This window comes from Myxocyprinus asiaticus, chromosome 15, assembly GCF_019703515.2.
Source record: "Myxocyprinus asiaticus isolate MX2 ecotype Aquarium Trade chromosome 15, UBuf_Myxa_2, whole genome shotgun sequence".
Lineage (NCBI taxonomy): Eukaryota > Metazoa > Chordata > Actinopteri > Cypriniformes > Catostomidae > Myxocyprinus > Myxocyprinus asiaticus.
In genome coordinates, this window is record NC_059358.1 from 16,534,585 (window position 1) to 16,549,072 (window position 14,488).

The window sequence follows — 14,488 nt, forward strand, 5'->3', positions numbered from 1 at the left end:
ACAGGTTTCTTTGGTTAGCTTGCCCCTGCTGTAGATTTTCATTTGGATAAAAAGCTGCACTAAATGGCAAGTAGCTCATACACTACAAACTCTAGTTCACCTGAAGATGACAAGTCTGTCATCATTTACTCACCCATATGTTATTCCAAACCCTTTCTATCTTTCAAAAATATTTATTTCCATCCTATATTAAGTTGATAGTTACATTAAGAGTTATATTAAGAGTTGAACAAAGGCTCATACGAGTTCTATAAAGAACCATTTCTTCTGAGAGTGAATGCCATTTTTAGTTCTTATATCCAATTGTTTGTGTGTTGTTAAAATTCTTTACAATGAACTGAACTTTGAAAGAGCACATCTAAAATTGTTTTGTGTATATTTTCAGGGGTGAATAATATCTGGGCAAAGAGTTTTAAATCAACCTAATAGGATAGGATCTTAACAACTGTCAAAACTATACATTTTGCAAGAGAGTATTATTAAGGAACTAACCAGGGTTGGGAAGGTTACTTTTGAAATGTATTCCACTACAGATTACAGAATACATGCTGTAAAATGTAATTTGTACGTATTTCGTTAGATTACTCAAGGTAACGTATTCTAAATACTTTGAATTACTTCTTCAGCACTGGTAGATTTTTTCACTTGTTTTGACTATAAAAACTCTGCCAGTACAGTAAGACAAAATACACATGTTAAAAATACATTCCCTGAAAAACCTAAATATCTTATGCAGTGTTGTTTATAAAACAAGATAAATCAAACTGATCTTGTTTTAAGGATTTTTAGATATTTTTACAGGAAAACAATAAAAAAATTATTATCAAGAATACGATTTTTGCCCTAATATCAAAGGTCTTACTAGAAATTATGATCCAGCATGAATTTTCTTGATAAAAAAAAAATATGTTTGTGCCTGGTAACATGTGCATGTAAAATGGCTAGAAATAGCATTTTAGCTTAGCGTAAAGCTGACAATTTACACAAGGTTTATTTCTATTTCTTCTGCTCCAAACTTACTGCAAACTTACCTCTATCTGCTCATATGAATGTAACACTTTATAAGAAAGTGTTTCACCGCTGTTCAAATGCACTTTGGATCACATCATTTATATGTATAAATGTTTTCCTTCTGAAAGGATTAAATATTAAATGAAACAAATGACAATAAAATGCAAAGTAATCTCTTCAGTAATCAAAATACTTTTTGAATGTAACTGTATTCTAATTAACAATGATATAAATTGTAACTCTAGTGGAATACAGTTACTTATATTTTGTATTTTAAATGCGTATTCCTGTTACATGTATTCCGTTACTCCCCAACCCTGGAACTAACCAACCTTAAAATTTCCATCACAGATTCAGCACAGTGGTGGCCACTTTTGGAAAACATTGACATTGTCTTGCCCCTGTTTTGTCTTGCCAGTTGAGCAAATAGTAAACCAGTCCCTATAATCTGCCTGGTTTCCCTGTCTGGGCAACTTAAATAAATAAAAAAAATAAAATAAAAAAACAGCTCTTCGACCCTGTGTATTCAAGGCAGTATCGAATGAATGCAGAGAAGAGATACTATGATGGCTTTACTGGCAATCATAGTTCTTGAAAATGTAATTTTGCTAGTCAGTCCAATGACTTCATAAATTACCTTGTCATTACTTTGTGACTTCTTACCTATTTGAGCTTTGATCCATAACATCCAGACAGGCACTATTAAAAACATTTTAGATTACCTATATTTTAGATAACTGTATTTATAGCCTGTTTACTAATATTAAATAATGTTAATACTAAAGACATAATGGCACAACCACTGTCTACACCTATGTTAGGATATTATATTACTCAAACATCATCATTTGATCATTCAGAAAAAAAGATCTTTGGTGATAGATAGATAGATAGATAGACAGATAAACAGATAGGTAGATAGATAGATAGATAGATAGATAGATAGATAGATAGATAGATAGATAGAGAGGTAACCCCCAATAATCAAAACAAGCAAGTACAACCCCCCAATATTTATACCATGATCAATGGAAACATATAAATGCTTCACGCTGCAACACCCCCCCCCCCAATGTTCAAACCGAATCTACGCCATTGATTAAAACAGTGAAATATTCTTTTAGAAGCACTTGCAATGCTTCTTGGGAGAGTGTTGTTGGATGTAGTGTTTTTGAAAGAGTTGTAAAACAATTAACTATCTTATTAGTCTCATAGTTTATGTTAGCATGACTTTCCTGTTGCTAGCATAGATTAATAGCTCACTGGCAGGTAAAGGATTTTTGTTAAATAATTTGACAGGGTTTATAATGAAAGCATTAACAATCTGATTTTTGCTGCTTAATGCGTTGCTCTGAACCATGGCATGCAATGAATGTTATTTTTTCATTGTTTTCTTTTTAGATTTATATTTGTTTACTTTATAAACAGTCTCTTGGAGACAAAAGATCAAAATGACATTGTCATCATGGTGCCAGTAAGTAAAAGTAAAAAGCAAAGTCGGCACACAGTGAATATCATGTCTAGTACCAAAGTCCAATATCCATCTGAAATAAACTTTGAAACAAGGATTACTCATTCTTTTTTAATGTGAAAGGTTTTTTTAAGAATCAAGTAACTGTTTACCTTTTCTTTATTGAAAACAATTTTCCTATTTTTGTGGTTAACAAGTGCGGTAAAGAGTTTGCATTCTGATTTACGTTTATTGGCTGGCAGCACAAGATACAAATTTAAAAGGAGTTTCTCGGATCATTCAACCAAGCATGTTTTAAACTTTTAGTTCACTTACTGGCCAAATTACCATAATTGCATGAAGTCAATCTCAATTGTCTAGTAGTGCCCCGTTAGTTACCTAATGCAGACATTCCAATAAAATGTCCTGGAATAGTGCCAATCTAATGAAGACAAAACCATAGAAATAAACGCTCAAAGGCTGGTCTTTTACAACAATAATTCTCGGTTATGTTTCATTTTAAGATTAAAAGATTACAATTGGTCACAGATGCTTCTCCAAAATTACCTCAAGAAAAATAGAAATAGACCAAATGAGATGTGAGGAGCTTCTGTGAGAAAATTTGTTAAAATAGTCAAAACAGTTTAAGAAACATTTTAGATAACTGCATTTATAGCCTGTTTACTAATATTAAATAATGTTAATACTAAAGACCCAATGGCACAACCACTGTCTACACCTATGTTAGGATATTATATTACTCAAACATCATCATTTGATCATTCAGAAAACAAAACAAAAAAAGATATTTGGTGATGGTGATATATATATATATATATATATTGTTTGGACAAATAGGACAACAAAAAACCTGTGGAGTTGTATCGGAATGATGTTTGTTTACATGTTGTCCTATTTGTCCAAACAATATATATATATATATATATATATATATATATATATATATATATATACATACACACACACACACACACACACACACACACACACATATATATATATATATATATATATATATTGTTTGGACAAATAGGACAACATGTAAACAAACATCATTCCGATACAACTCCATCACAGGTTTTTTGTCTCTCAGTATATGATGTCTGATGGGTGGGGCCATCTCAACCTTCAGCACTCCGAAACTGCTCTAGATGGAGTTGGACGCAAACTTCTTGAGGGAGAAGCTCTTCACAAACTCTTGGATGCTGTCCGGTGTTTAAAAGTGGATTTATGTGGGACTCGCTTCAGAATTACGACAGAACCGAAAAATAAAACCAGGTCCCTGGTTGCTGTATTATAAACGCAGTTCAGTGGAATTATAGGGAATTTATCCGAGGGATTTTCTATTTGAAGTAAATTTTTGTTGTTATCTTTCTTTTCTTTTCTCCCTCCCCACTCAGATTACGCACGGGAACACTGATGTGAGCAAATGGTTATGCCATTTATACAGAAGTCCAAGCAAATTAAGAAACGCTTGTCCCATAACACAGTTGACAATCTGTTGCTCACCCGATGGTGGTATCTGAGAGCCTCGCGCGGAGATCCCCATATTAAACACATTTAAAGCCTCGCGCTCTGTGGATCAGTATGAGGCGCGCGGTACAATGTTGGTAGGTTATTCTGTCGGCGTCTTTCTGTGCAACATTTCTAGTGCATCAGAACAATGCTTCACATCATGGGTTTATTTAAACAGTTTGGTGAGGGCCAATTTAATTAGATTATTACTATAATCGTAGAGCTTTTTCATAATCTTGCTCGCTTATAGTACACAAAACATAGAGATCACTTGAGTGGATTTTATATTTTTATCTGACCAATTTTTTTTGTTGTTTTATTAATTTGATTGCATGGTGGCTTGTATTAATATATTTGAGCATTATTATTTTATTATACATTTTTAAAAGATTGCTCCTACACTTTTTTTCTTTGTTCCTTTTATCTTCCCTTCCTAATTATTAGACTACATTATTATTATTATTATTATTATTATTATTACCAATTCAGTCATTCTGAAAAGTACTGCTTACAATATAGTTGATTTGAATTTTAATAACCTTATCAATGACATGTTCTGTGTGTGTTTTATTTTTTTGGGGTCAAATCCCTGAAGCTCAACTGGTAGAGCACTAGGAACAGTTGTGAGTTCAATTCACAGGAAACACAAACTGGCAAAATGTTTATCTTGAGTGCATTGTCGCAAGTTGCTTTGTATAAAAGTGTCTGCCAAATAAATAAAAGTTTATTTGAGAAGTGAGACCCAATGCACCCATGTGAATTCATCAGGTTCCATTTCAGTAGCTAATCAAGGACATTAAAATCTTAAAAAAAAAAAAAAAAAAATAGAGGGATTTCCAAGTGTTGAGCTGCCTTTCTATAATCCACCTCTTACGGCTTTTAAAAAAAAAACTGCCTCTGGCCCAGTCTCAGATAATCTGGCACCAGCATTCTGTACTAAAACCAGTTTTGTTGAGAGACAGGTCCAGAGCGAGATATGACGCTAGGGATAAAGACAGGTGCAGTCTGACAGCTGCATCCATGGTGCCAGTAAACAGATTTAACAGTATCATTGTCTGTTGGTTCTGACTCAACAGTCCTGATTTGTATGGAGTGCAGGACAGGACGGTGCTGGGTTTGTGTTCCTCGGATAAAGAGAGAGTGTGATGTTGAGGGCAAAGAGAAGGAAGGCCAGGATAGATCCACATCTGCTGTCCATTTCACTCAGATCTAAAGATACAGCACAAAACACATTAACTTAACTTAAGCTTTTTCGGAAAAAGAGTGTGTTTGTACTCATATAACCAGTCACCCCTAGGTGTGCTGTGTCACATGCTTGCTTTGGATTGCTTTGTGCTGACTTTGTTAACTTAGATTTATTTTCTTGTTTTTTCCTCTCTGTTTTCCCATTAATGTATTTGTCAATAGAATTTGTGACCAATCTGGTTTATATTTATCTGTGACCAATCTGGTTATATAGTATATTCCAATTTTCTCCATACAGTGTAAGGCAGCATTCAGTATAAGGTGCAAAGGCAGCATTTTTTCAGCGTTTGAACGCAGCCGTTACCATTTTTGCTTTTGAGTCTAGTCCATTAGCTTTTATCTTAAGCTGTTTGGTGTGGATGTTGAAGGCTTAACTGTCGTTGTTCATTTCTCTGGAGAGAATGAATTTCAGGGGGTCTGGCCAGTGGTTTCAGAACAGACCAGACATCCATTCTGCTTTTACTGTGCTTTATTACATACTCTGTTTATGGCCTGTTTACTGCTTTGACCTGTTTCATGGTTCCGCCTGAACTTGCTGCCTAATACAACTGCTAGCACACATGTTCAGCAGAGTACTGGGCTTTTGGCCTTTGACACAAAAGATGGGAAATGACAGAATTCAGAACTGATGGAAAAAAATGATTGCGGATATACTAAAGAAGGCTAGCACATTGTGGAGCTGAACTAATTGAGAGAATTTAGGGGCCGTTCACACATAATTTTTTCTTGCATTAAAAAAGCTAGGCACAGCACAACAAATAGAACAGAATGCAGGTGTCTCGAGACCTGTTTTTAAAAGTTAAATTACTTTGACACTGCATATAAAAAATGCTGCACTTATGGCATGAGATGCTGCATGTTAACATAAAAAAATATTTCAATACAGAACAGGTGGATGCAAAAATGCCCCTTAGATGTGTTCTTTATAGCATTCTCTTTATATTTACATTATATTTATGCATTTGGCAGACTCATTTATCCAAAGCAGCCTACAGTGCATTCAAGGTATACGTTTTTATCAGCAAGTGTGTTCCCTGAGAATTAAATCTGACCTTGGCATTGTTAGCACCATGCTCTAACAATTGAGCTACAGGTATGCTCACTTAGTGGTGGCTTATAAGTGTAGATAACTGATGTATCAATGGAATGAACTCTGAATGAACACAAGCATGAGAAGGCAAAGACAGCGTTCACTCCTAACACAAAAAGGTGTCAAAGTGCCATAAGAAAACCAAAGACGCAGAGAGGCTTATTTAGGCAATGAGAGAATCATTTATTAAAGCTTTGCTTAGATTAGATTTAATGGAAGCAAAACATTATTGATTGAAAAGAGGAAGTTTTAAACTTTGTTTTTGTTTGGCTTTTTCCTTTTTGCTTTAGTAAGCACTTTCCTTTGCTTTCTGTACCTTACCTGCAGATATTTTCCCTTTTAGATTTCACCTGACAAAAGGAAGAGCCCTCTTTTTCCTCTTGTGAGAATGTAAACTTTTGGGCGTAATCTCTTAACTCTGGAGAAACCCTCCCATTTCTTATTCGAGGGCGATGGCATATCAGTGCATCAGACTTGACATGTCTCTCCTAATTAACATTGCTGGCGAGTGCCTCAAACAGCCGGAAAGGTTTTTTTGGCTCTGGCTAATAAATACAGAGAAGGTGTCTAAGACGTTTAACTATTATTCATCATTTAAGATAAATAAACATTGGTAGAAGAGAAATCCTGTGGGACAAATTTTGGTGGAGAAAGAGAGGTGGTTATAAGAAGATAACATCTTATTTCTTCTCATCTCTCTAATGCTTGATAAAGGAGATAAATGTTATTTGCTTATGGGTTCTCCATTATTTTTGCTTCTTTCCTTTTTAAAACATAGGAAATATGTTATGTTTATTTGAAATACATCCACAACCACATCTGTGTGTGTGGTTTGTTAATCTGTGCTGTATCACAATGCTGTGCGCAAAAGATCTTGTCAACATAGAAAAATAATCCACTCAGACATTACTTCTAAAATGTATATTTTACTATTACAGTTACAGTTCTCATTTGTAATATTTCACAGTGACATGGCATAGTTCCACATAGGGGCTTTTTAGCTTTATATTTTCATCAACTCACACATATTTTCACCTATTGCTGTTGAGAGGCTTTCTAGTCAAGTGCACATATGATCAAATTAGTTTTGTATTAATCTGTAAACCAAACTGAGGGAAAATCATGTTTGTCTTTTATGTTGGTTCAATTATTTTTAATGATTAATGTTCATTAAACTGAAACATTTACCTTCAACTGCTTGTCTGTACAAAAAATATATATAGTCTGTAGCTTTGTCTGCATTTTAAAGTACTTTTTGGTATGTTAAGTATTATCAAATGATGCCTTCACTTATAAAAAATGATGTAAGATCTAAAGAACCTGTAGCCAAATATGGTCCTCCTATCCTGATACGTCCAAGCATGATGTCTCTCTTACGTAAATCCAGAACGCTCATCCATTTCTGCTGGAATGTGATTAAGAATCATTTTATAAACATATCTCTTTCATAGCTAGGAACAATTTTGATCTCTATCTTTTCCTATGCTTCTTGAGACTCATATTTTTTTCTGACCACCATGCTTTTTTTCTGTAGGATAGGATAAACTTGTTTTTCCATTCATTATTTCTCTCAACAAGGCATTTTGCAGTGACTAAACGTTATTGTGGTTTCACTGTGCCCTATTTTCAGTAGAATAAGCTTAAGTGACAGCACTTTTTAGCCTTGTCAATCTTAATAAGGGCATTACAATGAAAAGAAAATATTTTGTTTGCTTTCCCTGCTCATGGATCTATCTGACCAAGGAAAAATAAGCATGGCAAGAATGTGTGGTTTTAACTGACAAAATACCAGTTTTGGGTTATGTTGCACAAACTGTTGTGTCAGACTTCCATTAATCAATTTAACAAATTTGGAACGCAGAAAAGCTGAACTTTGTTGAGAAAGTGCAGTGATAGAGATGAAAGAATGCAGTTATGTAAGAACTGAGTAAGCCGTTTTTCCATTCTTCTCCTTTTCCTTGATTCCAAAAAGAATATTTTATTATAGTTTACAGAAAATGTAGAGATCGTCTTTTTGAAGTATTTTGTTTTTGAAAGCACAAAATTGAGTTTGTAGCTTAAAAAATTGTGGCAAAATATTATGACTTTCTTTTGACATGCTGACTTTATAAAGTACTGTTGTATATACATGTCTCATTGTACTCTTCTCCCCCCGTTCACCCTCTCCTCTCAACATCCAACTCCCTCCTTCTCTCTGTCTGTCTGTTTCTCTCTCCCGCTCTCTGTCTCTCCGCAACAGATCTTGGCACTGACAAATGCATTGTCACGCGTAGGAGTCCAGAACCTCTCTCCATCTCTCTCGTTTTTTCGGCACACCCCCTCCTCCTCCCAGCATCCCTAATAAGACACATGCTCCTAGGCTGGGTTGCTCACTCACATTAGGATCTCCTGGCTGAGACCGCTGTAGGCTTCTCTCTCCTCTCAGTTTTGCCCGGCTTCATGGGTTGAAGGGCAGATTGCATTGTCCACAAGATCACATCTATCCCCACTTCTGAGTTTTGCACCCAACCTTCAACATCTCCATCATCTTGAGTGCTATGGTTTGTCCTCCAGGCATGTTTGGACTTGCAGTAGCAGAGGCCTCCAGCGAAGGGGGCTGTGACTGGCTGTAGTTGGCTTTTTCAGTGCATCTGGTTTGAGAGTGGCAACACCAGCGGTCCACCTGCCACAGCGTGAAAGGGGCCCCCTCAGCTGTGATCTGTCTGCCTGCAAGGGGGTCCCAGCGGCAGGGACTATGCATTTGGGACTGGTGGCGCTGGCAGTGGTCTTCCTAAGCTTCCTCACCATGGGTCATGGCGATAACCTCAAGGTCTCCAAAGGACGAAGACAGAGACGGAGTGAGTCATCACATATGTGCTACTTGAGTTCTCTCTCTCTCACACTTTCTCTTTCTTTCTTCATGTCTCATAACTGAGTGGCTGCCAAGTGGTTCACTGTCCATTAAGGCATTTTGGCAACTTGAAACTGCTGCAGTAAAGAATGCATTTTGTTTATTATTTTCATTCCTATTATTTGGCATGCCAATGTGGCTCACTAGAGCTTTTCTGACTTCCTGGCATGTTTTTAATCTTTGTTTAACTCTCATGCCAGTTTTAGTGGTGCATTAGGCTGATTATCATCTGGAACATACTGTACCTTTTTAAGGCAAATTGTTAATGAGTATGTCATGTTCCAAAGCTTGGCCAAATTGCACACGTTCCTGTCTGAATACCTAAATATAATTCCTAGCCTAGCATATAGTATTTTATTGTAAATTTATCTGGCTTCTGAGCAACTCTAACCGTACATGTTTTATGACATTTTGAAAATGTTGTTTTTTATTGTTTTGTTTCTTTTATGGAAAAGTTAGTTTTGAAACTCCCACATTGCAACAAATCTCACTCTGAAATATTGTATCTGGTCTCTTATGTGCGCGCACATCTCATAGTAAGAGCGCTGATGACATTTGCGTGGATGGGAGAAGGCTTATCTCAGTAAAAAGTACTTATCATTGCTGTGCCTTTTGTGTGTGTGTGTGTGTGTGTGTTTGTGTGTGTGTGTGTGTTTTGTATTCCTTTAATATACTCAAACAATAAGTAGATCCTTTGGGGCTTTGATATAATCAGATACATTTCTGATCATAAGGTGGCCGGAGTTGTTTTTTGTTGGGGTTGTGTTGGTTTCTCTCTAGAGAAATTTATAGCAAATTAACCTTTCTACACACTGAAGCAAATTAACAAATCTGTAACATTGGATTTTCTGTAGGTTTCAACTTGTTAATCGGCAGTAGTTATCAACAGGCAATAGTATTAAAACATCTGCATTTATTTGTTTGCCAGACACTTTATTACCATATTGACAGAAAGAGCATATATTGTGTTGTGGCAATCTCGACAGGTTGCCAAATCTAATACCATAAGAAGATTAGAAGTGGAAATCAAACAGCACCAATAATGATCTGTAGAGAAATAAACAGTAAGTTGCTTGTTGAAATAAATCTGCAGATGCTTCACAATCTCATGACCTCACTGTATCTGATATGAGCACTCCACCTTCTGAATAGTAGTCATTATTTTCTTGCTGTTTTATCAACGAAATTGAAGCAAACTTCCCTGACAACTGTTATTGCACACTTGATTGATCATCTATCAGAATTTAGTGCCTGTCGGCACTTTCCTGTGTTTCTCTCTCTCTAAAAATATCCCAACCAAACCCACAAAAACATCTATATTTAATTTTGCCTAAGTGTTTAGTTACGTTATGTTATAAACTATCTTAAATTGTTATACTGCTCTGTACATTCGTTCTATGGCACGGTGCCTAATGCAATTTCTGCTCCAAGAAAGGAGGGATCCAGCTTTTCTGCCCACTCACAGAGGTGAGAGATGAAAACAGATGCATGTTTTCATAAGAGTCATGCTTAAGAATTCATCCCCCTTTCTATAATCCTCTGGTGTAGTCTGCTTTTAGACTGAGGTATGTTGTCCACATCTGTGGATAAATTAAAACAAAAAAGGGACATGAGGACGTGAGCTCATCAGCTGAACTTCTGGTTACCTTTGTGAGATTGTGTGACAGATGCGTCTGAAATAAAAGGAATTGTTTGCCCAGAAATTAAAATTCTATCGTTAATCACACTCATGTTCCAAACCCATATGCATTTCTTCTGTGGATTTTTTTTTTTTTTTTTATATTCTTCATGCAGGTCTTTTCTCAGCCTGATCTCATGAAAATTATATGATAGTGGCAATTTTTTTGCAAAATGATATTATGTCGTTCATTACATGTTTCACTGTAGTTTTAAGGTTAAATCTCCACTGAGGGGTGCTAATAGTGAGTTAATGTTCTCCCAAAAAAATGAGGTTTTTAAAGCTACACTATGTAACCTTTGGCCCTCTATCGGTTAAAAAATAAAACTAGATGTGTCTTGCGGAAGAACATTGTTTTGGTAATGACGTAAGTCGTGCTTCGGCTCTGCTCCTCTGCGTGGATGAATGTGGTTCGAGGCACCAGTGTACACAAGGATACAGGACATCTTATCAGAGCAAATGGACAAATAACTAACGAAAGAAAGGAAAAAATGGATATCCGAAAACATGTCATCTGAGCAGGTAAGTGCCATATCTTATGCTGTTGTTTTGACTTATTGGAAACATTGATGTTTTGAAATAAATGACGTTACAAAAGTTAGACAACGTTTGTTAACATTAGACACAATGATTGCTAGTCTGATAAAGTCAAAGGTTCTTAAGTTTTTATAACTGCAGGATATTCTGTGCCAAATAGACCACAGTAGTAACTAATTTATAGATTGTCATTGTTACCAACCAGTGGTCAACATTTCAAGACTTACTGTACATGTCCTTGGCAAGCCTAGGACTAAAGGATTTATTTATATAAATTATTGCCGTTATAAAGAAAAATAAACACGTGTGCTAGCAAGTGAAATGTTCTGCACCGATTGCAGTATAATTATTGTATTTCACTACAGGTGTGTGATTACACAACTATACAGTACATAAACCATATCAATAAAATATCTTACCTGTTGAGTAAGAAAAAAGCCATCTCTGGGTCGTTTTTAAATCCTTTCAGATTTCGGAGTTGTCGCCACCTCTGAAAAACCAAGCCGATGTTGATTCAGGTTTTATTACGGACTCTGTTGCTTTCCATTTTTGCTTGTAGACTCTGCTCTGTTCGGGGTTTCTTTGTTTTTACAACTGGTGATTCCCCGGAGGTTTGCCATTTTGAATGATACATGGTCAATTTTTCTTGTTCGTTGTGACAACAAACTTTCAGCTTCAGCTACTCCCACACACGCGCTACAGTAGATCTTATTTTCTCTATGTACAGATATGATGTGACACGCACGGGTCATTGACGTATGTATGCAATTTCCTGCTAAATCCGTCCTGACAGCTCTAAAATATAAATCATTATTATAGGTTTATCAAAGTGTATTTGGGTAAAGACATGGTTTGGTAGATGGATTTGGTTGTTTTTTAACAAAAGAAAGTTACATAGTGTAGCTTTAAGGTTAATGCTCTATGGAGTTTTAAATGAATAAAACCTACCTCCCTAACCTAGACCTTTAAAAGAAACTTATCCAATTGTGTCATTAAAAAACCAAACAGAGATAATTTTTTTCTATTTTGAAATGAACAAAACTGATGTCCCTACCCTACATGCAACATCTAAACCTAACTGATAGTGTGATAAAAGCAAATGTGAGGTGAACAAAACAAACATCAATTACCTAAACCCGACACCTAAACCTAACCGATAGTGTCATGTCAGATGAAAAAGCAATAGCTGAAGCAGCCACATCATTTCATGGCACTTCTGTGACACTTTGGGCTTACGTATAAATTAAAGTCATAACTTTTGGGATAGTATCATTTACTCACCCTCATGCAATCCCAGAAGACTTTCATTCTTCTGCTGAACACAAACAATGATTTTTTTAGAGAATATTTCAGCTCTGTAAATTATTTCAATGCAAGTGAATGGAAGCTCCAAAAATCAGATAATGGAAAGATTAAAGTAGTCCATTCAAATTCAATAGTATAATCAATGTCTTATGAAGTGATCCAGTTGGTTTTGGGTGAGAACAGACCAAAATATAACTCCTTTTTCAGTGTACAGCTTGCCGTTGCAGTCTCTAGACACAATCATGATTTCAAGCTCGATTACACTTCTTATAGCACCATCTAGTGCTCTGCATATGTGTCAAGCACTAGGAAGTGTAATCAAGCTTGAAATCATGACTGTGCCTAGAGATTGCAATGGCAAGTTGTACACTGAAAAAGGAGTTATATTTTGATCTGTTCTCACCCAAAACCAACTGGATCACTTCATAAGACATTGATTAACCCACTGGAGTCTTATGGATTACTTTAATGCTGCCTTTATCTGCCTTTTTGAGCTTCAAAGGTATGGCAACCATTCACTTGCATTTTATGGACCTACAGAGCTGAGATATTCTTCTAAAAATCTTAATTTGTGTTCTGCAGAAGAAAGAAAGTCATACACATCTGGGATGGCATGAGGGTGAGTAAAGCCTGATTTATACTATGGAAGAAGCCAAACTGTTTTCTCCTGGACGAACTAAAGCCCCCTAGCCAAATAAAGGCGACGTTTATAGTATGCGCAACATTTTAAAATGCTGGTTTTTCTCTCCGTGGATCAACACATTTAGCGCTGTTTTGCTTCTTTGCTTTATTAAACTTGTCACGGAGCCCATCCACTTTTGCTGACAGGTTATTTGATTCAATAACTCCAATCTCTCTCCACGCATATGTTGTGGCCACGCTGTCTTTGTGGAGTTTGTGCTTTGAATCAAGTAAAAAAGTATACTTCTGCACCATCTCTAAGAGACGGGCTTCAAAGTTATCTATTTTAACGACAATAACCTAGGTAACAACTCCTCAGCTGGCACACACGATTGTAAATAAAATAACATCACGTCCAATCCACACCCACAATTAGTTTTAGCCAGTTATCAATGCTCTTTGACCAGCCGAGTTCTCCTAGTCAAGAATTTCAGAGATGTGCGCAAACAGGAGAAACATCACCAAACCAAAACCAAAACATCACTGCATTTCATCATAATTTGTAGCAAACTAAGCAAAGCCTGTTGTTCCAGTAAGTATAAATTATTATAAAATTGTTACAGTAACATTTTTATTATGAGACTGTAATTAAGCTTCTCAGGCGAGTTGAAGTTGTGAACCCAAGTGCAGAGTGTTTATTAGGAAAAACATAACAATACATGAGCAAAACGTAAAACACAATTGAAACAAGGTCAATAACTCCCCAAAAGAACCTACTATAGCAAGCAAAGCTAGACAAAGGAACATGAGCAAACACTGGGGTATATACAGTAAACGCACACAGACTAATGGGGGAAACAGTACACAACTAGAAACACTCAGGAAGGGAACTGGAAAGAGAGACGACAAGAACTTTATAATAAAATTCCCAAACCTTCTAGCGACCCCTACTGGCCATTAGAGGAAAATCCCATGCCTGAAATGGGCGGCTCCCGACGCCCTTTCACAAACCAAACAGAACAAAAGAAATTGAGCAAGCAGGGGCAGGCAAAAGGCAGGTGACCATAAGGATGTTAGCTGCAGGCCAAGGGACCACGGGGGAGGAGGCGGCGTTAGAAGCCACAA

The 14,488-nt window shown here is 36.3% G+C and overlaps 1 protein-coding gene across 1 annotated transcript in view; it reads left to right on the plus strand.

Moving 5' to 3' along the window:
* Nucleotides 1–3,654: 3,654 nt before the first annotated feature.
* LOC127453334 (R-spondin-1-like) overlaps nucleotides 3,655–14,488 on the plus strand; it is a 37,186-nt gene continuing 26,352 nt past the window's right edge. The window contains exons 1-2 of the mRNA XM_051719665.1: nucleotides 3,655–4,092; nucleotides 8,572–9,169. Coding sequence (XP_051575625.1) covers nucleotides 9,067–9,169 — 103 coding nt within the window. The 5' untranslated portion in view covers nucleotides 3,655–4,092; nucleotides 8,572–9,066. The remainder of the gene's footprint in view (nucleotides 4,093–8,571; nucleotides 9,170–14,488) is intronic.